At 45.8% G+C, this 26,840-nt stretch overlaps 1 protein-coding gene across 1 annotated transcript; it reads right to left on the bottom strand.

The window, feature by feature from the left end:
• Positions 1-7,701: 7,701 nt before the first annotated feature.
• Positions 7,702-25,704, bottom strand: HRK (harakiri, BCL2 interacting protein). The gene is made up of 2 exons (XM_034791611.1): positions 25,338-25,704; positions 7,702-7,850 (listed from the first exon to the last, which is right to left on the bottom strand). Exon 1 carries the CDS (start codon positions 25,646-25,648, stop codon positions 25,385-25,387), a length of 264 nt encoding a protein of 87 aa, XP_034647502.1. The 5' UTR covers positions 25,649-25,704; the 3' UTR covers positions 7,702-7,850; positions 25,338-25,384.
• Positions 25,705-26,840: the final 1,136 nt, after the last annotated feature.

Below are 26,840 nucleotides of genomic sequence, written 5' to 3'. Positions count from 1 at the left end.
GCCATCGATAGGTGCAAAATTTCTCTGTTATTGGTCATTTCTCTTCCCTTCCCTCCCCTCTCTCCCCCCCGACTATTGTCTTCCAGCTGCGAACATGAGAGAGTGAATTAGCATCTTAATAGTAACTTGCCAAGATTAAAACACTCCACTACTGCCAAAACACTCCAGAAAAACATAACACAAGGCTTGGTACTACTGCTCATTGCGGGGGGATCTCTCTGTTTAGTTGAGGCTTTCAGTAGAATTATACACCTGCCATAACACTCTTAATTTGTTGTGAGATATGAGCGCCTTTTTTCCCATCTCTATGCCACCTCAAAGTGCCCTATTGACTCTTGTTTCGCCCCTGTTATAGGCCTGTATTCTAGCTTCAGAGACACGTGCATGGTTCTCCTGTGTTCTATTTCAGTACATTAAGCCATCATATGTAATCAGACCGCTCTGAGTGAGCAAGCCATGCTAAGCTTCCAGTGTCTCTGTAAGGACAGAAACACATGAAGGTTTTGGTTTGACACTCCTGGAGACCGAAGGCCTCCATTTCGCTATAGATGCAGCACTAACAGCAGCAGAGTAACTTTCTCCATGCTGATGCCTGTCAATGGACCTCAATCCTGATGTGGAAGAGCCATGTCTAGAGGTCAGAGACTAGCTCAGTCGTCTTGGACCTTCCTCCTCCCTCTTGAGATTTAGTGCCACATACAGTGGTGCTTTTGTACCATGGGAACTTGTTCCACATGAAGGGCAGAGGTCAACTCAGTTCACATAGGCCACCAAACAGTTGTGAGTCATAAATACTTTTTTTGTCATTATCAACGTGTGCTGGGCAACACAGAGGTAACAGGCTCTATAGTCCATTAGCAATTCCTTGAGACACCCCGTCTCGTATTAGTTGTGGTGATTCTTCTGTGGCCTAAACATGCGGCAAAAGAGTCTTAGCCTCTTCTCAGAAGGTAACACAGGGCCGGCTCCTGCTCTTGTGAAAGTCAATGGCAAAACTTCTATCGACTTCAGTGGGAGCAGGAGCAGGGTTGGGGAAAGAATACATAGTAAATGATCTTCTCTGTTTTGGAGAGGAAATAAAAAGTAAGACCTTTTTTCCCAGTGAACAATTGATTTTTTTTTAATAAAGTCATTACAAATATGTACAAAGAATCTCCAGCATATGAAATTACTTTTACAAAAGAGGGAAAGAAGCCATGTCCATCTATACACCAGAGCCATAACTAGCTCATTGCATCTGCAGTAAGCACATGCCTTGCCTTAGCTTTGGTGTGGGAAGGAACTTACACAGCTACTCTGTAGGGTCTTTCCTGTACCCAGTAGATTTGATGCATTTCACGTTGTTTAATCTGTTAGCGGAGTGTGACTGGTAGCAAACTAGAAAATTCTCAAATGTATTTGCTCGTTGAAATTATGGGCGAATTTCTTCAGCAAATAAATCGTGGTCTTCAGATTGATCTTAAAGAGTGTTATGAATATAATGGCAAATTTTCTGCTCCCTGATTGAATGGCCTGAAATGCTGAGAGTCACTTACACAGTTTGAAAACTACTTTTGGTGAATATTCGAGCATTAAGCTGAAAACTAACTTTTCGCAAATGTACGCACACCGGGAAAACGTAAGTGCTCAAATACCTGTGCTGAAGGTGCACGAACATGGTTATAGCAAAATCTGCTTTTGCATTTGAATGAACATTGATAGAAAAAAAATTCTTTTGTATGCTGAGCTATAATATATCGCACCAACCTCTTATATTATGGATACACTAATTCCAGTTTTTAATAGAACTCCCAGCTCTGTCCCATAGTAGCGGAAGATGCTGTTCCTTAAAAGACCTGAGGATGGAACTGACTTTGGGCTAGGTGGCGGTGGTGATCATTGCAAAGGCAAAGGGAGCATTATTCAAGCCAGCAGGAGAGAGGTTAACGATGATGACAGTGGAAGTGCCTCATGCTGGATGCAGAAGCATGCTCCGTGCTATGAGAAAAGAGGGCTCTAGAGTAAGAGATTGTAAATTCAATCCAGAACAGAATGGGGAAGGGGAAGACTAGAGACAGCACACGAGGATTCCTCTCCTCCCTTCAGAGTACCTGATACGCTGGCATGCTTCTCAGGAAGGTGAAGTCATTGGGAATCATTAAGAAAGGGATGGATAATAAGACAGAAAATATCATATTGCCTCTATATAAATCCATGGTATGCCCACATCTTGAATACTGTGTGCAGAAGTGGTCGCCCCATCTCAAAAAAGATATATTGGACTTGAAAAAGGTTCAGAAAAGGGCAACAACAATTATTAGGGGTATGGAATGGCTGCCATATAAGGAGAGATTCATAAGACTGGGACTTTTCAGCTTGGAAAAGAGACAACTAAGGGGGGATATGACAGTGGTCTATAAAATCACGACTGATGTGGAGAAGGTAAATAAGGAAGTGTTATTTACTCCTTCTCATAACACAAGAACTAGGGGCCACCAAATGAAATTAATATGTGTCAGGTTTAAAACAAACGAAAGGAAGTATTTTTTCACACAATGCACAGTCAACCTCTGGGACACCTTGCCAGAGGATGTTGTGAAGGCCAAGACTATAATAGGGTTAAAAAAAAAAACTAGATAAATTCATGGAAGATAGGTCCATCCATGGCTATTAGCCAGGATGAGCAGGGATGATGTCCCTAGCCTCTGTTTGCCAGAAGCTGGGAAAGGGCAACAGGGGATGGATCACTTGATTATTACCTGTTCTGTTCATTCCCTCTGGAGCACCTGGCATTGACCGCTGTCAGAGGACAGGATACTGGGCTAGATGGACCTTTGGTCTAACCCAGTATGGCCATTCTTATGTTCTTAAGTCACCCATTGTTCATGCTTTAAGTGGGTTTTGACTTTGATTAACATGGTCGTAATCAATCATGCCAGTGCTTTCAAAGCTTCTGTCCCATGAGAGATGAACCACATACAGCAGCTTGTATAGATAGATGAGGCTGAACCATAGAGTTTGCCTCCAGAATTAAACTTGTCCAAAATTTAGAGGGATGTGAATGTGGGAACATGTTACAGAGGTAGGGTCTACCTGCAAAGTGTGCCTCTGTATCCAAAATTCCATAAGGTTTGGTGTGTTTGGATCCAGGGTTTTGGTTTGGAGCTGTCCCTAGTTCTGTTACATTTAACTCAGCCTTATTTTAAAGGAATAATTATCCTCTCTAAGCTGTTCATAAAGAAATCTGGAAAAAAATAAAGCTGGGTCTGGCAACATGGGACCCAGTCCCATTATCAACACTCTTTTTCTACAAGGGAAATTGGCTTCTCAAGAGAAGTGTTTCCTGCTGCCTCACTCCTAGAGGGAGATGCTTCTTTATCTCCTAGGTTTATAGTGTGAGGAATATGGCTGTAGCAGCACTTAGTCAAGTGTTTTCCAGTTGCAAAAGAACAGAGAAAGTGCCTGAGTCTAAGGCCCACTCTACACAGTGAAAGTGCACCCACTTAACTACATCTGTTTCTAATCAATCTAGTTAAATAGCTGCTGCCCTCTTTCTGGAAACTCTAAGACTTGAGGGTCTTCTCTCTATTTAGTTTAAGTTGGTTACAAACCAAGTTACATTTTTTTAATCTGTTCGAAGTGTCCGCACAAGGGAGCTGCACTGATTTAACTACATTGATTTAGGGAAAGATTTAGTTAAATTGGTGTAATTTCAATGTGTACACAAGCAGTCAGTGGATCAGTTAAGCCTCATCGGCAGAAAACCATGAATTTGGATGACTTGCTCTGCTTCCAAATGGTAACACTTGTTCTAGGACACACAAATGTCGGCGGCACGTATATTCTGTAATATAGAAGGGGTAGAATGGCTTCCACACTTCCCTTTTAGCTGGTGAAAATCATTCCAAGAAAGAGAGTAGAAATCTGGAAACACTAGATCAGATTCAACCCTGGGTATGACCCCATTGACTCCAAGTCAATGGACTTACACCAGGAATAAATTTGGCCTAGTGATGGGGGGGATGAGAGGACAGTATTTATCCTATTCTTAGCTGCTTTTCTAACTTGAAACGTGAAGCTCCAATATGCGATGGGATCTAGCTCATGCGAGTGCGGCTTTAAAAATTAATAAAGACTTTCTTCACAGTCACATTATGCAGCATTCCATACAGACTATGATCTCATAACCTCCTTCCCTGGCTTGCGCACACACTGTCTGCTGAAACCTAAGATGAGGTCTTTTTTTCATTTAGAGAGCACTCCCGCTCTTCACAGAGGCTCTGCTGCAGAGCTAATCAAAATCAATGGCTTCTTGGCTGCTGCAAAAAGGAGAGAAGAGGGAGGGACCGTGCAGGCTTCCTTCACATTAGGAAAGTACAACCCCCCCCCCCACCATCTTGCGCAGTCCTTGTAATGAACAAGAATAATGGTGGGGAGTACACAACATGTATTAGTTTCCAAATACAAATATCAACTGGAGTTGAATCTGTTGTTGTTGTTGTTGTTGTTTTTTTAAAAAAAAGCATAAAAACACTCCTTGTCAAAAGATGGAGGCATTCAAGTATAGTCATTTATACCAGAAAATGTAAGGCTTAGACAAATACATACCCTCTAGTAAATCACTGGATTTATATACAGAGAATGTTGGCTGTAAAGCTTCTGCCAAGAGACTTCTCTAGCAAAGTTTCCTTGACTCGGCTGTTAGATTAAGTCTCTGTAAACCTAATATTCCATTCACACAAAACATCTGATTTTAAGCCTACAAAAGCCAGGCAAGTCAGAGTTAAAGTGGAATTCCTGTGCCAAATTCTGTTCTTATGTAAACCTGTGAAATGCTGTTGATATGGTTGTAGCTTTCCTGGGCATAACGTGTCCTGTTGTATTCTTGACTGAGTTCTTGGGAACAGCTGAAGAGATCTCTGTCCTTCTTCTCCCCACCCCCCTATCCCCATCCTTGGCCCGGTCCTCCTTCAAAGAATCCTTCCTGGATTTTACATTGAGCCCTGTCTGTACTAAGGGACTTTGACGTGTGCCTCATTGTTGAGTCTCGGCACCTTGATTGAAGTAACTCCCACTGACCAGGGACACAACACTGAGAGCAGAATCTGTCCCTCATGCCCTTAAACTGTCTCACAGGATTGTGGCTTATCTGTGACTGATTTATGAAAGCCCTAGATGGGGCAAAAGCCACATAAGGTCTTGGAGCTGCAGACCGAGGTAGCCCATGGGTCATAATATAGTTAGCAAATGATAATGCAAACTACACATGCTGAAAGGGAAGGGGACCAATACCTCCCTCAGATGGGAAGTCAGGGACTGTTTAGAGGCAGGAAGCTGATAATTTAGAAATTCCATGGGAGGGGAGGTCCCCGCCTGTCCTGTACAAATAAACATAAACCGGATCATTTGCCACATGAGGTGGCCATGTCTCCTAGCCATCTCCGTACGGGATTCCTGTCTGTATAGGATATCCTGCTCAAATAGATAGAGGTACAATTTAGTTTCCTTTGTGATTTATTTTCATATATGTATATGGTTTTCTTAAAGCATCAGCCTGATCCAGAGGAGTGCTGAGCACTCACAACTCTTGCTGAAAGCAGCAGGCCGAAGGCTGCGCCCATTGAAGACAACAGCAAAACTTCCATTACTTCAGTAGGTGTGAGATAGGGCCCACGGGGAGCTAACGGTGTTCAGCACCTCTCAGCATCAGGCCCCAAATGTGGTAGGGAAGAGCCTGAGGTCCATTCGTAGCCATGTCCCGTCCAAATCTCCTCCGCAGAGGAGCTGTGTCATTCTTCACTCACTAAAAAAAGAACAGGAGTCCTTGTGGCACCTTAGAGACTAGCACATTTATTTGAGCATAAGCTTTCGTGGGCTACAGCCCACTTCATCAGATGCATGGGCTGTACCCACGAAAGCTTATGCTCAAATAAATGTGTTAGTCTGTAAGGTGCCACAAGTACTCCTGTTCTTTTTGTGGCTACTGACTAAGACGGCTGGTACTTTGAAACTCTTCACTCACTGTATGTCATAATTTGAGCTGGGAAAAATAATTTGAGCTGAAAATTGATGAAGGTTTGACGCATAGATTTCAGCCTAGAGACTGCATTGAAACTCTTCTCTGCAAGGATCCAAAATTCAAGCAGTTCTGATTGGATGTAAAGCTCACATGGTACATTTCTGTTCTATGGTGGGATGAAAGTACAGGAAGATTTTCAAAGCCTCTAAGAGCAGGTATGTGCCCAATTCCCATTGGAAGTCAATGGATGTTGGGCATCTGACATCCCTTTGTGCCATTTGAAAATCTCCCCCATAACTAGTAAAAATCAATCTTTGGGTGCAAATACCCCAGTGATTTTCTGTGAGCATTCTGCAATATTTGTTTAATGTCCTGTTCTGGTGAGCATTTATTTGTAAATTTGAATACATTTCCATGCACATATTTTTGCCAGATCTAGTCTTGTTCCTGGTGCCATGTGTGCCTATTCACAACAGTAATACACAATGTTATCTCACATGAGTTTACATTCAGTGATGTTTTGTGTGTTTGATTCTTCTTTGTGCGGCACATCCAGCATAACATCTCTGAAATAACAGAATGCACTTGTTTAATATGGATGTATCGGACCCAGTCTTTTAAAAGTATTTAGTGAGAACAATGACCAATCGGATCAGACTTGGTTGCTAAACTTCCAGCCCAGAGCCATTTTTATCACTGTTTGTATGAGACTTCTGAAAGTAATGGTTTACAAAGGAACATCAGCTAACGCAGTACTAGTAGGAATGCCTGTTATTGCCCCCTGGCCTTAGAAACTGCTCTGAGCATTTTGTAGCTTTTTAAACCCCTACGGTTTCAGAGAGTAGCAAGGACTTAGGCATGCAACCCTACCAGCTCCCCACCACAAAGCTCTAACATAGCTGATTATTGGGCCAAATCCTTCCGCCTTTTTTGAATATCTGGGGGTGAAAAGAATCTCCTGTTCTGCGCGACTGCTGTCACATGGTACATTCCAGCAAAGCAAGAGATGAGCTGCCCCAAAGTGAGTTGTTTTATAAAGTTCAGGGTTAGATTAGCTGGTGTTTTTTGTTTACTTGCTTGCTAATTTATTTACAGGTAGAAAGAAAGGAAAATAGCACCTTCTCAACCTATTTTTGTGTATAAATATTAATAACCAAAATATATTTCTCCCAGGCTCATGTTTCAGAACATCATCCTGGTAAAACTGTAGCACCACAAAGAGACAGTTTAGCCCTAGACAAACATGAAATGTAGCACCAGAGAAAGTACAGTCGTAAGAAAAGCATATCTCGCCTGGTGTCATAGAGCTGAATATATACACACACAAACTGTCTCTTGTCAAAACTGCTAAACACCCCTTTCCCACACCTCCCAAGACAAGCCGATGCCTATTTGCAGCAAATGCACTATCCGCAGGTATTATTTAGCCCTGGATTTGCAGGTGATTGTTCACACTTCTACATTTAAAGGGGCAGATGCGTGCCGTGCCATACCATAGACAGTGCCTGGTGAGGAAAGTGTTAGCACTACAGCAAGGACATCACTAATCTTTTGACTCAAACTGCAGGAGCACAAGCGCTCAGACCACAGTTATCTACAAGGAATGTTGCTTACGTTCTCAACAAGGCATGCAGGTATTAACGTATGCTCTCTATATAAGCATGTATGTGTCTCTGTTTTGCTGCTGGGCACTTGAACAGCTCCTTCAGTACAAATCTTCTTTCACGTTGCTCCAGCCTCTTTCACCCTCCTCCTCTTCTTTCTCCATTCGTCACAGCTGCTGCTCAGACTCTGTACTCCCTGCAGGAAAAGGGGAAATGATTTTCTCCAAGGGTGCAGGGTTTTCTCCAGCCTGAGAAAGCAAAATAATTTGTTTTTAATGATATTGATGCAATGGTTACAATAAAAGTATCTTCTAAATGTATGCATAAACCTTCCTGTTGATGCAAGAATTTACTAACTAAGAGGTGTATGTAATTTATGGGGAAGACAGGCTTTGTTGTTAAATCACAGGAGAACAAGAGATCTGGCTTTTATTCACAGTGCTACCACAAATCCTGTGTGGCTTTAATTTTGGGTGTCCCAGTCTTTTGGGTGTCCAGCTTCAGATGAGTTAAATGTTAACTTTTAGAGAAACAACTAACTGTTACAGGAAGGCACTGTGGTCTATTGATAATTGCAGGGAACTGGAAGCACTCCTGGGTCCTGTTCTGCCACTGATTTGACTCGCAGCCTTGGGCAAATCACTTAATGCCTCTGTGTTTCACGTTCATCTGTAACATCAGGGCAGTAATAACTTACCTGCCTCAAAGATATCTTAATATTTGTAAAGTGCTTAGGGTTAGGGTTTCATCCTCAGATGAAAGGTGCCGTATCAGTGCAAATGAGTGGTAGTGTTGTCCCAGAGCACATGTGTTCATTGATACAGGCATTTGCAGGTGTAAAGCCCAGTTCTCAAGAGCAGATTGTGGGAAAACTCTTAAAATAAAGAGTTTCTATGTCATATTCGCATCTCCAGTCTTTCAGTTGGCCACTGAGAGGGAGTGAAATTCACCCCTGAGCAGAGAGCCAGAACAAGGTCTACACACTTTTTAAGTCTCATTAATACCCATTATGGGGCCTTTTAAGGGACTTCAGAGGTTCACAGCTCTCAGATCCCAGAGTGATGGGTGACCTCATAAAAACCTCAATAGAGAAATCTGTGCTGGCCCTCTGTATCGGATGGATTTCACACAGAGTGAGCAGTAAAATATCCAACTGTGTCAACTATGAGAGAGTAATTAGGGTTGACAGCTGGGTATGGGGCAGATTCTGGTCTAAGTTACACTAATGTAAGTCTAGAGTAACTCCATTGGCTTCAGTACCGTTACTTTGTATTTACGTGTGTGTGTGTTTGTATGTATGTATGTATATATATGATCTGGTCAAATTCTCATTCTGCAAATGACTGCTGAGTAACTCCTGAACGCATGCTCTGTTTCAGCTACAAGAGATTGTTCTGTTTCTGTGTAAACACACCAATTTCCACAAAGTCTCAGAGGTCCCAGTCTACATGGAACTTCAGCAATGACTCCCCTCTCTACCCAGGGCCGGCTCCAGCATTTCTGCCGCCCCAAGCAAAAAAAAAAAAAAGCCTCGATCGGCGGTGGCAGTTGAGCGGCAGGTCCTTCGCTCCTAGAGGGAGTGAGGGACCTGCCGCCCCCGAATTGCCGCAGGTGCCGCCCCTCTCCCTTGGCCGCCCCAAGCACCTGCTTGTTAAGCTGGTGCCTGGAGTCGGCCCTGTCTCTACCCCTCCCCATCCATAGCTCCCGCTGTCAGACTGAAGTATCTAAAGCAACTGTGAACAAAGCTAGAAGGACTAAGTCCAAATTGAATCAACCAGGACTGAAACACCTGTCAAATGGTTAGGCCACCCACAGGAAGCAATGCAAGTTGCCTGACCTATGATACCTGCATGGGTGCGTGCGTGCGCATGCACACACGCACACGTCTGAATCTTCACTTTTTTTGCAGATCTGCTTATGCTGTAGCAACTTTTTCCTGGTGGGGAAAAGGGGGAAAGGTGTTTAGTGCTCAAGAGAATGGGAGTATGAAAATACTGGCTGAGGGTATGTCTACACTGCAGTTACACACCCATGGCTGGCCCAGGCCAGCTGATTCGGGCTAAAGGGCTCTTGCTAAGGGGCTGTTTAATTGCAGTGTAGACTTTGGGCTCAGACTCAGCCCAAACTCTGGGCCCCTCCCACCTCACTGGGTCCTAGAGCCTGGCCTCCAGCCTGAGCCTGCACATCTACACCACAATTAAACAGCTCCTGAACCCCACGAGTCCGAGTCAGCTAGCATGGCTTTTAATTGCAATGTCGACATACCATCAGAGTCAAAACATGCCAGAGGACAGATGTGAACACACAGTTCACTTCAGTGCTTCTGACCTTGTCAGTGGCACAACCGTTAGAACATAAGAACGGCCGTACTGGGTCAGACCAAAGGTCCATCTAGCCCAGTATCCTGTCCTCTGACAGTGGCCAATGCCAGGTGCCCCGGAGGGAGTGAAGCTAACAGGCAATGATCAAGTGATCTCTCTCCTGCCATCCATCTCCACCCTCTGAAAAACGGAGGCTAGGGACACCATTCCTTACCCATCCTGGCTAATAACCATTAATGGACTTAACCTCCATGAATTTATCCAGTTCTCTTTTAAACCCTGTTATAGTTCTAGCCTTCACCGTTACTCCAGCCTTGGGTTCCTACACATGCTGCCAATGCACCTCAGCCCTGGTTTGTAGAACTCCTGTAAATTTTATTTCTAGGCTTCTGCTGAGCAAAGCTTAGCCCCGGTGCAGTGGCTTTTTGTGTGTGTGCGAACAATCCCCATGGATTAGCCTGAGACCACCTCGGCCACTTGCACTGTGATCTAAAACACATTCAAACCCAAGTCTTCAGAAGTCAAAGGGTGCACTTTATAGGGGTGAGGGAAAAAAATCAAGGAAAAATCTCAGAGGAGATGAGATTCAGAGAAAAGTCTATGTGGAATTAAATAAACTGAAGTGGGATCTTTGCCTGAGTAAAATCCAAATAAGGGTGTTAGGATTTTACTGAAATTTTACAAAAGGACTTTACTTGTGCGACTGTAGCACCTAGAGACCGCAACCAAGGATCATGGCCCCACTAAGCTAGATTCTGTACAAACACATAGCATGAGACTGCCCATCTCCTGAAGATGTTATTAGGGTGGCCAGATGTCCCAATTTTATAGGGACAGTCCTGATTTTTGGGTCTTTTTCTTATATAGGCTCCTATTACCCCCTACTCCCTGTCCTGATTTTTCACATTTGCTCTCTGGTCATCCTATGTTACATTCTACAAACATTTTTTCTCTCTTTCCCCTAAACCAGCAGAAAACATTCACGAAGTTTTAAAAGTTTTTGAATTCAAAAACTTATTAAGAGCCAAGGGAGAAGTTTACCCCTGTGCAGACAAAGAACCAGCACAATGCTTGTTCACGATGTAAGCCCTGTTTTGAGGGCTTAAGTGCAACTTAATTTTTGCATAGGCTTCTTGCTGGCTCTCTGCATAGGGGTGAATTTCATCCAAAGAGTAAAGGAGAACCCCAGAATCCTGGCCTAAATCCCATCTCTCAATAAAACAACTTTGAATATCGAAGGCTGTGTTAAAGCCATTACTGGGTGCATATTGGCTGCATTGCCAATATCTGACTCATTAATGGAATACGCTTTGAGCCAAATTCTGATCTCATTTACAGCACTGTAAATACAAGGCAACTCAAATTGACTTCAGTTGAGTGACTCCAATTTTGCCACAATAGCACTTTAGCAGATTGGAATTTAGGCCTTTGAGTAGGAAAGGGGCTGTATAAAGCCAAACTCCACCCCATATGTAACATTGGGGTAGTTACCAGGAGGGAATGCCAGCATGTCCTCTCTGTAGAGCTGGTCAAAAAATGTTCATAGCAGTTTTTTTTAAATGGCTTTTTTTTTTGTCAAAAATTGAAATTTTCCTGAGACAATTTATATTTTTGTCAAATGTTTTCAGGTTTTTATGGGAAAACCAAAATTTCCTTGGGTTTCCAAAAACTGAAATATCTTTGGTTTTCAACAAAACCCCCCAAAATTGTGTGAAAAAAATTATGGAAATTAAAAATTGTCATTTCCTTTGATATTTTTCATGGAAACTAAAATGCATTTTTGACTTGTACCTCCCTGTCTAGCCACTTATGTTCAGAACCTAGAATCATAGAAATGTAGGGATGGAAGTGACCTCAAGAAGACATCCAGTCCAGCCCCCTGCAGTGAGGCAGGACCAAGTAAACCTAGACCATCCCTGACAGGTGTTTGTCCAACCTATTCTTAAAAACCTCCAATGAGAGAGATTCCACAACCTCCCTTGGAAGCCAATTCCAGAGTTTAACTACCCTTCTAGTTAGAAAGTGTTTCCTAATGTCTAACTTAAATCTCCCTTGCTGCAGATTAAGCCCATTACTTCTTGTCCTATCTACAGTGGACATGGAGAACAATTGATTACTGTCCTCTTTATAACAGCCCTTAACTTAGTTGAAGACTGTTATCAGATCCCGCCTCGGCCTTCTTTTCTGCAGACTAAACATGCCCAGTTTTTTTAACTTTTCCTTAGAGGTCAGCTTTTCTAAACCTTTTCTCATTTTTATTGCTCTCCTCTGGACACTCTAGTGTGTCCAACCTTTTCTAAAGTGTAGTGCCCAGAACTGGACACAATACTCCAGCTGAGGCCACACCAGGGCTAAGTGGAGTGGAACAATTTGCAGTTTACCATCCATGTCTTACATACAATGGTCCTATTAATACACTCCAGAATATTCGCCTTTTCCCCTAGCTGCATCACATTGTTGACATTCAATTTGTGAGCCATTCTAACCCCCAAAGGCTTTTCGGTAGTAGTACCAACTAGCCAATTATTCCCCATTTTGTAGTTGTGCATTTAATTTTTCTTTCCTAAGTGAAGTACTTTGCACTTGTCTTTATTGAATTTTATCTTGTTGAGTTCAGAGCAATTCTCCAATTTGTCAAGGTCCTTTGGAATTATAATCCTGTGCTCCAAAGTGCTTGCAATGCCTCCCAGCTTGATGTCATCCTTTAACTTTATAAGTATACTCTCCACTCCATTATCCAAGTCATTAATGAAAATATTAAATTGTACTGGACCAGGACTGACCCCTTCAGGATCCCACTAAATACACCCTCCCAATTTGACAATGAATCATTGATAACTACTCTTTCAGCCAGCTGTGCACCAACCTTATAGTAATTTCATCTAGACTGCATTTCCTTAGTTTGCTTATGAGAATGTCGTGTGGGACTGTGTCAAAAGCCTTACTAAAATCAAGATATATCACATCTACCACTTTCCCCATATACGCTAGGCCAATAACCCTGTCAAAGAAGGAAATTAGGTTGGTTTGGCATGATTTGTTCTTGACAAATCCATGCTGGATATTCCTTATAACCCTATTATCCTCTAGATGCTTACAAACTGATTGTTTAATACGTTGTTCCAGTATCTTTCCAGGTATCAAGTAAAGCAGACTGGTTTAGAATTCCCTGGGTCCTCTTTGTTCCCCTTTTTAAAGATAGGTACTATGTTTGGCCTTTTCCAGTCCTCTGGGACCTCAGATGTCCTCCATGAGTTCTTGAAGATAATTGCTAACAGTTCTGAGATTGCCTCAGCTAGTTCCTTAAGTACACTAGGATGAATTTCATCAGGCCCTGCCAACTTGAATACATCTAATTTATCTAAATATTCTTTGACCTGTTCTTTCCCATTCTGGCTTATATTCCTTCCTCCTTGTTGTTAATATTGTGTTGAGTATTTGGAAACCATTAACCTTTTTAATGAGGGCTGAAACAAAATAGACATTAAACACCTCAGCCTTCTTGATATCATCAGTTATTAGCTCTCCTTCCCCACTCAGTAGACGACCTTTACTTTCCTTCATCTTTCTCTTGCTCCTAATGTATTTGATGAACCTCTTCTCATTGCCTTTTATGTCCCTTGGTAGGTTTAACTCATTTTGTGCCTTAGTCTTTCTAATTGTGTCCCTGCTTGTACTATTCTTTTGTACTCCTTAGCAGTTCATCCATGGTTCCACTTTTTGTAGGATTCCTTTTTGATTTTCAGATCATTGAATTGGCCCCCTTTAATTTCACATGATAAACAAGAGAGCCAAAGACACAATAAAAAGCATTTAAAGATTTTAAATCAAAGCCAGTGAGATTTTCAAAGATAGTGGACTGGACAGTTAATTCCTATTGATTTTAATAGGATTTGGGCATCCAAACCCCTAGCCGGCTTTGAAAATCTCACTCATAAATCCTTCAGTCTTATCCACAGCATCACTCTACTCTGGGCATTGCTTGGCTAGATGGCGTTTCTACCAGATAGGAAAATTGCTCTGCTGAAGAAGCTAACCTCACGGTAAAGAGATTTAATCGCTCAGGGAGGACGTCACTCACCCTTATTCAGCACTTCTTTGGCTTGTCTTTATTCAGAGACACAGAATCAAGCCAGAGCTGGGTACTCAGTTCTAGTACTGATGAAGTCACGGAAGAAGCTGACTTTTTACTGATCTTGTAAAGCACTGCGTAAATGGAGCCCAATTCACTGCTAACATGGAATTACACCTGCTTACACCAATAATTAATTTTGCATATAGTCAGTGCTTAATACATAAAATAATAATTATAAATAATTCATGTCAAGGGAAAATATCGGGGCAGTTGGATTGTCTGGGGAAAGGACATTGACGGGCAGAATGACGCAGAATACCTGGGATTCCAGCCTGAAGCACAGGGCTGGCGCAACCCATTAGGCGACCTAGGCAGTCACCTAGGGCGCTACAATTTTGGGGGCGGCGAGCGCGGCGGTATTTCGGCGGTGGGACCTTCCGCTGCCTCTGTGGGGGGTGGCATTTCGGGGCGGGACTTCCGCCGCCTAGGGCGGCAGAAAAGCTGGTGGCGCTCCTGCTGATGTAGCAGTGAGCTAGTGCGAAACCAAAGGCCTTGCTGAGCCCTGGCATAAGTGAGTGAGACTTCCATTGAGTTCCAGGGGAGATGCATCCACTTGCATCAGGGCTTTTTGAATTTGCTTGTGCTGGAGGTGGAAGGGATAGTTGGGAAAGGAAGATCAAGGAGTAGGTTTGAGGGTGGTGGCAACAGGAAAGAAGCGTCGATCCATTGGAGAGAGGCTCAGAAGAACAGCCAATTTGGGAGGTTTGGAGATGGCAAGATCAAGGAGGCCAGAGGCCAAAGAGGAAAGTTGTTGGGGTGACTCCGAAGTTCCAGAGGGTATGGGTCCTGTTTAGCCTTAATCCACTCCTAGAAAGAGGTATTTTGTGGCTGCTGTTTCTCTTTAACAATAATATGCTTCTTTGCTACTGGCTTATTAGGGGTTTAACGATGAGGATTTTCTCTTGTGCAGGTTTAGCAGCGAGGGGCTTTGGGGTTTATGAATGGGGAGCATAAGATGGAGGATTTCTCCATCCTTAGTTTTTCAGGAAAATAGGCGGCAAAGTTTTTTTCCTAGTGTCAGACTCAGGAAGGCACACAGAATACACAGGATGTAACAGATTGAATATTCGGTTTGTTGTTCATGATACAAAACTGTAGCCTACTGCTGCGTTAGCCAGCCTCATCCCATAACTGCAGTTCCGCCTCTGGTCCTTACTCTTTTTTGGACTTCTGCACAGCTCAGTGTGAGATCTCCAAAAATCCTATCAACTCCATTTTAATACAGCTAATTAACTACACTGAGACGTTTGACAGAGCAGCTCTGCGTGAACCTAGCAGCAGACAGTGGGGGAAATTATTGGCAACACAATGAGCATAGAACCAGGCTGGTGTTGCTGGCAGGAAGAGAGAGGGTTTAATTTAATACACTGCCACTTCTAGACTAATAGAGCAAAATACAAATGACACTGCATGCCAAATTGGCACATGCTAACTACACTTCATGTACTGGCTGGGTGTTGAAAGGTGATGTCAGATTATATATTACAAAGCTGCCGCTTTCCGAGCACTTTTCATCCAAAGATCCAAAGTGTCCAACAGACATTACAAACTGGTTCCAGCCCTTGGGCCCAGCCCTGCTTCCATTGAGGATACATGGGGTGAAAGTTTTAGAAGTATTTAGGTATTGCTCCGCTCAGTGCTGCAAGGCTTAAGCAATTTAGATGGCTAAGTGCCATTTTCAAAAGTGCCTTAGGCCTGGTCTACACTGGGGGGTGAGTGGGGGATGTTGATCTAAGTTTCGCAACTTCAGCTATGTGAATACGGTAGCTGAAGTCAATGTACTTAGACTTTCTCACCGTGGTGTCTTCACTGCGGTGAGTCAACTGCTGCTGCTCCCCCGTCAACTCTGCTTGCACCTCTCGCAGCGCTGGAGTACAGGAGTCGACGGGAGAGCGCTCGGGGATCGATTTATCGCGTCTAGACTAGACGTGATAAATTGATCCCCACTGGATCAATCGCTGCCCAACGATCCGGCGGGTAGTGTAGACATACACGTAGGCACTTAGCATCCCAAGTCCCATTGAGACTTAGGGCCCTAAATGCTTATGCCATTTTTGAACATGGGACATAGATACCTAAATCACGTAAGCCTTGCAATGCTGAGTGAGCCAATGCCCAAATACCCTTTAAAACCTGATTCCTGGGAGAAGTGGGAGCAAGCCCCCAATACAGAGAGATCATTTCCTAGTCTAAACTGCTGTATAACATTACTATGCATTATTAAACAGCTACCTTGTTCCACTAGAGGGATAGCTGCGCATCATAGGATATAGATAGATACATGCACATATACTTACTAGGTGTAGAGAGAGAGAGAGATGGTGATGAATTCCATGCCCATTTGACACTCCAGGGGGAATTTAGAGAGGCAGTAAGCAATTAGCCAAGCTGGAATTTGCCCTTGTTCTGACTACTGTTCCACTTCTCTAACCACTAGACCATAAGACCAATACTGACTCAGCCAGGGATTGGGCCGAGCAGTATTAAGTGGTACAAGCTAACTCCCCTATTCTTATTAACTGTACCATGAAATCCCTAGTGAACACGAGTGGTCAGGACCTGGGGTTTACATCTTACTGTATAAGGAGTTTATCACTGAAGAGTTTCTCTGTAGATGTACGGGGGGAAGGGGCCGATACATATTTTGTTCAAAAACAAACATCCTACAGAACTTGCAAAGTACTGCTCATCACATATCTCTTCTATTCTAAGTTCTAGACCCATGCTCATCACTGCAACATCATAGAAATATAGGACTGGAAGGGACTTTGATAGGTCATCTAGTCCAGTCCCCTGCACTAAAGCAGGACTAAGTATTATCTAGGCTGTCCCAGACAGGTGTTTGTCTAACCTGTTCTTATAAACCTCCAATAACAGAGATTCCACAACATTCCTAGGTAATTTGTTTCAGTGCTTAAATACCTTTATAGTTAGGGCATTTTTCCTAATGTCTAACCTAAATCTCCATTGCTGTAATTTAAGCCCACTACTTTTTGTCCTGTCCTGAGTGGTTAAAGAGAACCCCCCCCCTTTATAACAACGTTTTACATACTTGAAGACTGTTATCATGTCTCTTCTCTTCTCCAGATTAAACAAACCCATTTTTTTCAATCTTTCCTCATAGGTCATGTTTTCTAGACTTTTAATCATTTTTGTTACCCTCCTCTGGATTTTCTCCTGTTTGTCCACATCTTTCCCGAAGTGTGGTGCCCAGAACTAGGCATAATACTCCAGTTGAGGCCTTATCAGTGCTGAGTAGAGTGGAAGAATTACTTCTCGTATCTTGCTTACAACATTCCTGCTAATATGTCGAAGAATTATGTTCGGGTTTTTTGCAACAATATTACATTGTTTACTCATATTTAGTTTGTGATATGCTATAACCCCCAGATTCATTTCTGCAGTACCCTTCCTAGGCATTCGTTTCCCGTTTTGTATTTGTGTAATTGATTATTCCTTCCTACATGGAATACTTTGCATTTGTCCTTATTGAATTTCATCCTATTTATTTCAAACCATTTCTCCAGTTTGTCAACCTCATTTTGAATTCTAATCCTATCCTCCAAAGCACTTGCAACCCCTCCCAGCTTGGTGTTCTCCGCAAACTTTATAAGTGTACTCTCTATGCCATTATCCAAACCATTTATGAATATATTGAATAGAATTGGACCCAGGACAGATCTCTGCAAGACCCCACTCGATATGCCCTTCTATGTTGACTGTGAAACACTGATAACTATCTCTGAGTACACTTTTCCAACCAGTTGTGCACCCACCTTGTAGTAGGTTTGTCTCCAGTCTATATTTCCCTAGTTTGTTAATGAGCAGGGTCATGTGAGTCAGTATCCATGTGGCTTTGAGATACATTTTTTCATATATTGCATACAGCATAAAAGCAAAATCCTTTTCAACCAAAACTGAGAGAGAGAGAGAGAAAGGAAATAAAGACATGGAAGGTATGACAATAAAAGATGGTATACCAAAAAAAAAGGTATAAATTAAACCCTGAAAGTGAGCTGCTGGTGGTATATTTAATTATCCCTGTGTGTGGATGTATTTGTGTCCACCGCTCATCACGTGACTTGGAAGCTTACCAGGGGAGTTGGATGGCTCCCCTGTACACGTGGCAGCCAGGAGATTGTGTTATTAGCCAGGATGGCCCCCCACATCTGGACTCTCAACATCATCCCTGTTGTTATTTCAAAGCACAAAGAAAAGTCTTTTTTCTAAGACCAGCATTTGTATTTTTGTCCTTGAAGCCAGGGGAGTCATGGATTCAACTGCACCCACTGAAACCATGAAACCAAGGGTGGAAAAATACCCCATTGGGGGAGGGAGGGAACCCTGTTCACTCCTTTGCATGAGAACCTCATGCGGCTCCATAGCCCAGGCTCTGTGTCATGGTGACGCTGCTCCCGGCCATATCGCTGTGCAATGATGTCAGACTTGTGTGCTGCTATGGAGGTCCAAAGGGCAAAATCTGCCAGAAGGTGCACTGGGGGGCGGGGAGTAGGAGGGGCAATATCCCTGTGTGTCCCAGTCTCCAGGCAGCAGGGATGCAGGGGCAGTATAGTTATAAACTGAGGTTACCCACTTCTCATTTGGGCAATATGAAGTTTAGGTTCAGTTACTTTACCCACCTCTTTTTTTAACACTACACCACTGTCAGGTCACTGGGCTCATGGCCGGGCCTCTCTTCACTATGAGTAGCTGGGCCCAGATGTTGAGTGGAACAGTCTCCCGCCACTGCATCCCGGCTGGGGTCTGTCTCGCCACCGGACTCTCAGGACTGGCCCCAGAGCAGCTGCGCAGAGTGGACTGGGCCCTCACTGGAACACACATTCCCTCCCCTGGGTGCTCCCACTGTGTCATGCTTTCTTTGTATTTATTGTTCTGTTTTGTGTCATGCTGCAATTACTAGAGTTTAGTATGGTGCACTATGGTGCACCCATTGAAGCAGGAGGCTATATCTGCCACTGCTTGCAGCATACGAGCACTTCGAGTGAGCACAGAACCCCTGTCCTTGTAAGCCTTAAGGACGTGGAGAGTATAGAGAGGGAATGTGCACAATGAAGATGGAGCTTGCATCCGCTCGACTGAAAATAATACTTTGCATTTCTATAGCATGTTACCTCAGAGAATCTCAAAGCACTTTACAAACAGTTAAGCTTCACAACACCCCATGCAGTAGGTAAGTATCATTAGACCTATTTTATAGATGGGGAAATTGAGGCCAGGGTCACACAGTAAATCAGTGGCAGAGCCGAGTGGGAACAGAACTCAGGTTGCCCAACTAAGCTATGCAAATATTTACAATTAACTTTAAACTCGGTTGAACTGAACCTTGGATCTGAGGTTTGGTGGGATTTCTGCACCTCAGCCTGGTGAGCTTGGACTGAGTTTTGTTCAGACAGCTAAGAGGCTGGTAAATATTCCCTATGTCCCAGCCAGCGTCACCAGCTCCATCCCTTCCTATAGTTGCATGCTCTACACACTAGCAATTCCCAGCATTTCCACACCCTAAGACAAGAAGTGAGTTCCTACATCTTGTTGAAAATGAGGGGACAAATGAGCGGCTAACATAAAGGAGTCAGCTGCAATGTTCCCCTTGGAGGTTTGAGTTTGTTGAGCTCAAACCTACAAGTGAATCTCGGGGAAATTAATTTCCAAAAATTGTGAACCAAACCACACCACTTGGTTCATGAACCTCTTCACAAATTGAACCCTGGAGGAGATGGTATCAGTAGTGGTTAGAGAAGGGGAATGGAAGTAAGGAGGAGAGCTGACTACAATCTCATCCAGCAAGCTTAGCTGCATCCAGTCACACACCATTCCAGCACCTCTCTGAGGGACACTGCCATTGTGTAGAATTTAAAGTTTCAGTTAAAAAAACATTTTGTAGTCCTGTTTGCCAAGAAAACTTTCTGAATGTGGCGTGACTGAATCTGCAGACAGACAGAATATATCACTCTGTATATCACTCACAGAATCAATAATAATATGACACAAACACACACACACAATGTAAACACACATCTATCTATCTAAAACCCTATTTTAAAACACTCTGATACAGAGGTCTCCCAAGTAATCACATTTTTATTTATTATTTTTCAGACACCTAAAAATGTGCCAGGCACCTTGCAAACAAGTAAAGATATGATTCCTGCCTCAAAAATCAGTCTTGATTTGACATGACACTGCAACTGAGTGTCACAAACGAACAAGGGGATTAGGAGAAAGGAGGGAAAGGACAATAATATTTTCTTCTTTGGCCTTCCCTTCTGCTGTCCTCTGTGTTGTCATCTCATCCTGTTTTGTCACTAAGGCAAGGCATTGTTTACAAAATCACATGCAAGTAACTTGAGGTCAGTGGAACTTAAACACTTGCATTTAAGTGCTTTCCTGAATATGGATAGAGTTAAATATTTGCTTAACTGTTGTCTTAAGACAAGGCCTTAGGGTATGTCTACACTGCGAAGTTGTCGACAGCACTTTTGTCTTTCACGGGTACTTTAAAAAGCCCCCCGCCCCCCTCTCCCGTGAAAAACAAAAATGTTGCCAATGCAAGTGGCAGTGTAAACGCGGCTTTGTCTGCAGGAGAGCGAAGCTAACGCTGCTCCTGGAGCTGGAAGTATTTTGTCAGCAAAAGTGCCAAAAAAGTACAACTTTGTCGCTAAAAGCTGTGTGGTTTAGACAAGCCATTAGGTTTTAAACTCCGATGGGCAAGAAGTAAAATTTCCTTTATTGGAATTGTAAAATATCTATCCTATCTATGGTGCTATATAAATAACAATTCTAATACTATTATCTCTGAGTGAGAATAGCGCCAGTCATCTCAATAGGAAGTTAACTCTGAAGAATAATGATGAGGATTTAAATGGCAACGCTATTGATTGTTTCACTGCTGATAATTTTAGCAGAACCATCCAGAATTTAGGTAGTACAAAGTCACACAAAGCACAAACCAGTAGTTTAGCAGGGGGGCTGGGAGGAACAGAAACTGGCTTCTTTTATTTGATGGGGGAGAAAGATCACAACCAAAGAGCAATGTGGTATTAGTAATTTTTTAAAATAATTAGTTGTGGTTTATTTAATAGAAAAAAAACATATACATCGATGAACATAGGAGTTACAAAAATCAAGACCAGCCTGATGAAATTGTAGGGTTAGATTCACACAGGGACTCAGGCATTGTGACACTGAGCATAGCAACACCTAACTTTTAGGTGCCTAGAAAATCCCAGGAACCAGGCTAGGATTCACAATGTCTGAATGAGGCGCCTTGGCTCCCTATGCAATGAATGGACTGCGATCTACGAAAGCTGGCCTACTAGGCGGGGAGCCACTTAAACTAGCCAGTGGGAGATGTCAACAGCCGGGGTATGTCCTAAGGCCTGCTCCTCTCAATGAGATAGGTGCCTAGGAACTGGGAACCCTCTCCTGGAGTCCCGTGGATTAGAAGCCTACAGTGTTTCTTGTGAGAATGTGCTAGGCAGGTGCCTAACTCCACACCCAACAAGCCAGCCAAAGGAGGAGGAAGCGGTGGTTGTGGTGGTGCTCACTTTATAGCTTTCAGCCCAGTGGTTAGAGCACTCACTTGGGATGTGGGACACACTGGTTCAATTCCCCCCTCTGCCAGAGGGAGAAAGGATTTGAACGGGGGTCTTCCAACTCTCAGGAGAGAGCTCTAACCATGGGGCTAAAAGTTGTAAGGGGGTCACCACCACTCCAGCCTTCTCCTCCAGCCAGACCCAATCTGGTAGCCAGCGGCTAAGCATGCTTACCTCTGAGCTAGGTATCTGAATGCCTGTCTTCCCCCAGTTGGTGAATCACCGTAGGGCTTAAGCAGGAGATAAGCATTCAGATGCCTATAGGGAGGCAGCAGGGTGCTTGCTCAGAGGCAGAAACAGGTGCCTAGGGAACTTTTTATGGCAAAAAAAATTAGGGGCTGAGTGAATTTAGACCCCTACAGGGTGGGGCTGGAGCTTGTGAATCACAGTGGAGCCTAAAACTGGGACTTAGGCTCCTGAACCCCCATCTTAGGTGCCCAAATCTGGGGTTTAGATGCCTAAGTACCTTTGTGAATCCCACTGGCAGTCGTTCAAGAAATAGATAAAGTCAAGTGCTAGGACTGAGAGAGCTTTCTACACAGCTGGCTTAGTCTACAGGGACAATCCATATATTCTGGAGGGGGTGGGGAAGAGAATATGGTTATCACAGAACTCTTTAGAGTGACCAGCTGAGGAAGGAGCTTTCCACTGAATCAGTTTTAGGCGTTTTTCCCAGTGAACACCCCAAAAATATTTCTCTTAAGAAAGCATCAGCCTGCCTGGCACTGGGTGGGCATAGGAAGGAATGGAGAGAAGAAACCAGGCAGCAACTTCCAGGGATTGACAGCCCTGAAGCTAGTGGGGCTGGGATCTCTTGTGTACTCCGACTGGACAGGGCTCTGGAATCAGGAGACATCCTACACCCATAACCCCAGCCCCAGATTCCCGGCGGGGGAGGGGTGGTGGTGAGAGAATAGAATCGTTCTAGAGACCACCCAGTCCCACTCCAGCCCTGCACGGCCCAAGGAAGCAGAGAACCAAAACTTGCACACGTGCCATTCAGTTAAATCAGAGGTTCTCAAACTGTGGTCCGCGGACCATCTCCATTCAGGTGTGCGCCTGGGCGGCTGCACATGAAAGAATGAAGGGCCACCCATCGTTAGTGTGGCTCCACTAATTAGGTGCCTGGACCCTGGAGAAGATGCGGTGAGGTGGTGGCCTTGGGGGGATAGAGGGTAGGTGGGAGGGGGCAGTGGGGTGAGAAGAGGGGCTGGGGGAATTTGAGACATGCAGGGCTGCGGCGGCCAGAGAAAGGTGACTTTCCCCAGCTCGGGGGCTGCTGCAGCAGGGGAGAGAGGGACAGACACCCCCCCCCTCCTTCCCAGCCCCAGCTTGGGGGCTGCCATGGCGGAGGGGGGGGGAGAAAGAGGGAGAGATACCCCCCTCCTTTCCAGCCATCCATCGCACTAGAAAGGTAAGACTACTAATATTAAAATATGAGTTGTGTGCTTTTATTTGTAGAACAAAAAAACCTTCATTTATATAGCGCTTTTATCCAAAGCACTTTACAAGAGTTAGCTAAGGGTACAAACAACATTTGGAAAGATCATTAAGTGGTCCACCGAGACCCTCAGCAATGTTCAAGTGGTCCGTGGAAAGAAAGTTTGAGAACCACTGAGTTAAATCATTCCATGAAAACAAATCCACGTGGGCTACTGTGGCTTGGCAGGTAAAGTGATCCTGACGGTGGCCTGCTGGGACTAAACCTCTCTGCTAGGGGCAGGCAGCAGCCCTGATCCCAGCCCCGCTCCAGCTCTGGGCTTGGACAGCCTAGGAGGCGGGATGAAGCAGGTGAAGTTTCGTCCCTTGCACAAGGGACACAGACAGCGAGGTGCTAACCTCCTGCAGTGCTCCCTGCCGTTTTGTCGCTGTGACGAGACACCGCGAGCGGTGGGCGCAGGGGGCTGCCTCCAAGGAACCTGCTCATGGTCCCGTATCTTCAGGGGACTTCAGAGGAGCCAGGGCCACCCGATAGCATGGTGCATGTGTGTTGTGTGGCGCGCTTGGCCACAACCCGGGAGCCCCCTCGGTCCCTGATTCTGTCGAATGGACTCTACACAGTCTCAGCTCTTGACAGCAGCTCACCCTCTTTTGGGGCTGTTGCAAAGACCGTGAAAAACTGTGTGTCAAACACCTTCCGTTTGGCGGAGCAGCTTAAATGAGTGGCACTGTCCCGTCCCTGAGCCCACACCCACTTCAGAGGGAGCTGCCCTTTGGTGCCAAGCATCTGCACCGGCGTTTTTAACCTGCCCTGGAGTGTACAGCGAACACACAGCAACTCACTCCGCATTGTACTGGGGAGAGGGTGGGAGGTTTCAAGCCAAGGGGTCACCACCGGGTTTATAAAAGGGAAGAGAAACGTTCAGACTAATAACCCAAAACAGCAACAAACTGGAAGCGCTGGGGAGGCTCTTAAAAACAGGGTCACCACAGCCAGTTGCTGGTGGGAAGCTGGACCCCTAAAGAGACTTCACCGAATCGCAGCTTGCCCCTCGGAACTTTCCAACAGGGCTGCCCAGAAGGGGGGGGCAAGTGGGGCAATTTGCCCCAGGCCCCGCAGGGGCCCCCACGAGAATATAGTATTCTATAGTATTGCAACTTTTTTTATGGAAGGGGCCCCTGAAACTGCTTTGCCCCGGGCCCCCTGAATCTTCTGGGCAGCCCTGCTTTCCAAGGCAAAGAGTGAAAGTGGGCTCATGTCTGTACAGGGGGAGCTGGGGACCTGTCGTCCCGGATCAGCGGCGTTCCGGGGAGAAGGAACAGACCGCTCTGGGGATTTGCTCAGTACAAGGTTTGCTACATTACAGGACAACCTCCCGCCCCCTCCACTATCCTACGAGGAGCCTGAGCGATAACGGATGACACACCTGTGGGACAACACAGCCCATGCTGGTGTGTGGCCGCCCGTGGAGCAGCTGGAGCCGTCCCCGCCTGCAGAGGCCTGGGTACCCAACTCCATGCCCGCCCCCTTCCCGCTCCAGCGTCTACCAACTGTAATTAACAGCGCGGAACGTGCTGCTGGAGCCCGTTGCTGGCTGCGGATCAGGCGGACGGTGAGTTTGGCTGCCGTGCCAAGCGCTGACAGAGAGCCCCTTACATCAGCTTCATCAAACACTCCGCTCCGGATTGCAGCGTGCGCACCCGGGACTGGCTCCCAGCCCCCACCCCGCGCCCGGACTGATAGACGGTGTGTGTGGGGGGGAGAGGGGTAAAGTTTCCAACCAGATTCTGCCCCGAGGCACGGTGTGCTTTGGGGCCGAGCCTCTCGCCCTATCTGTGCCTCAGTCTCCTCCGCTGTACAATGGGGATAAGGACCCTGCCCCTCTGATCTCCTCGGCTAGTTACTCGCTGGGCTCCCCTGCGCTGTCAACCGCCCTGGCATCAGCCCCCGTTTTATAAGTGCCCCCGGGCCAGGCGAAGGGCGCGGGTCTCTCCCGGACTAGCCTCCCGCAGCCTGGGGCACCAGCCAGGCCTGCGCTGCGGGGCAGACGGGGACGGTGAAGGAGGAGAAGCGGACGGCAGCGGCTGCAGACTCCAGCCTTTGTCCCTGGACATCACCCCAAGGCTCCCTCCTCCCCCAAGAGCTGTTACCGGCCCCGGTTATTTTGCAAAGCGCCCCCGACACCCCCGCCCGGGTTGCAGATTTCGCGCGAGCTGGGTCCCTACCTGTTGCTCTTCCCGGTTGCTCTCAGCTCCTGCCCGAGCCCTTGTCCCTACCAGCTCCTCTTGCGGATCAGCCAGACCAGCGCGGCCACCTGCGTGGCGGCGCACAGCAGACACAGGTAGGTGGCCAGGCTTCTCCCGGCCGCAGCCCGCCTGCTGCTCGCCCTCCGCCACGCGGTCCGCTCCTGCAACTCATCCCCGACCAGTTTCAGGCGGGCCGCCACCAGCTGCGCCCCGGAGAAGCGCTCCCCGCGCCGGGCGGAGCTGCAGAGGCAGGCGGCGGGGGGCCCGCCGTGCAGCGCGCAGGGGCACATGGCTGGGCTGCGCTGCGCCCGGCCTGTCCAGCCCAGACCCCGGGAGCGGCCGGCGTGGCGGGAACGTGCGCTGTGCTGTTGTTGTGCTGAGCGCGATTATTAATTAAAGTGTCACATGGTGAGGAGGGGGTTACATCATCCTTCCCCATCGGGGCTGCGGGCAGGAGACAGGAAAGGTAACTTTTAACTCTTGCCGCGCCGCGGAGCCGACACAAACCCGACTGTCCTGCCGCTGCCTCCAACTTCGGCAGGAGGGACAGCCCAGGCCATGAGGCGCGGGGATGTTTGATCTCCCCCCTTGGGGGTATTTTATACCCCCTGGCTTGGGGATGTTTTATTACTCCACACACACCCCCTTCGGCTAGGGGATATTTTATAATCTCCCCCAGGGATATTTTATACCCCCTAGCTTGGGGATGTTTTATACCCCCTGGCTTGGGGATGTTTTATTACCCCACTCCCCTTCGGCTTGGGGATATTTTCTACCCATTTTCTGGAGGCTCGGGGATTTTAAAAGACCCTTCCTGTGACCTGATCTTTATTTCAGATTTTGCACCATCTGATTTCCCTCCAAGCTTTGACTTTGTGCTTAAATACTGGGTTCTCTCCCGCGGCTCCCCTAGAATGTCACGTTGGGCGGTATTGTTTAGTTCTGGGCTCACTCTTTATCCTTGCTGGGATGGGAAGGAGACGCACAAAGCCCAGTATTGTGCGGTGCGGATAAGGAGATGCGGAGGTCCTGGGTATGCCCGTGTGTGCCCCTGTTAGACTCCGAATCCACGATGGAAACCAAGACCCGGGTGGAATATTGTGAGCGGGATGAACATACTCCTGCTTTAAACAGCAAGCAGGTGAGTTTAAACGAAGGAGAAAACGAAGCGTTTCCTCTGTTCTGCTTCTCTTTGAGAATCAGCTAAAGCGAAAAGCAAAGAAACAAAAACTCTAAATAGTTTCCCCAGAAATTACTGCTCGGGGCGAGAGGGGATCTTAAGGGCACCCGAGCTCTAGTTTAAAAAAGAAACATGATATGTGAAAATCAGCCACAAATGTTATTATCCTTGATTATGAAGCTTTGCGGGGGGGGGGATGTGGAGGGGTCTCTCGGGACAGGAGCTGGGGATCCGGGAGGTGTTTAAAGAAGAGAGAAACCCGACCCTGTAGCAGGCCAGGTAAACCCTCTCGCACCAATTCC

This window comes from Trachemys scripta, chromosome 15 (genome assembly GCF_013100865.1).
Source record: "Trachemys scripta elegans isolate TJP31775 chromosome 15, CAS_Tse_1.0, whole genome shotgun sequence".
Classification (NCBI taxonomy): domain Eukaryota; kingdom Metazoa; phylum Chordata; order Testudines; family Emydidae; genus Trachemys; species Trachemys scripta.
This window is presented reverse-complemented; position numbering and strand designations above follow the sequence as displayed.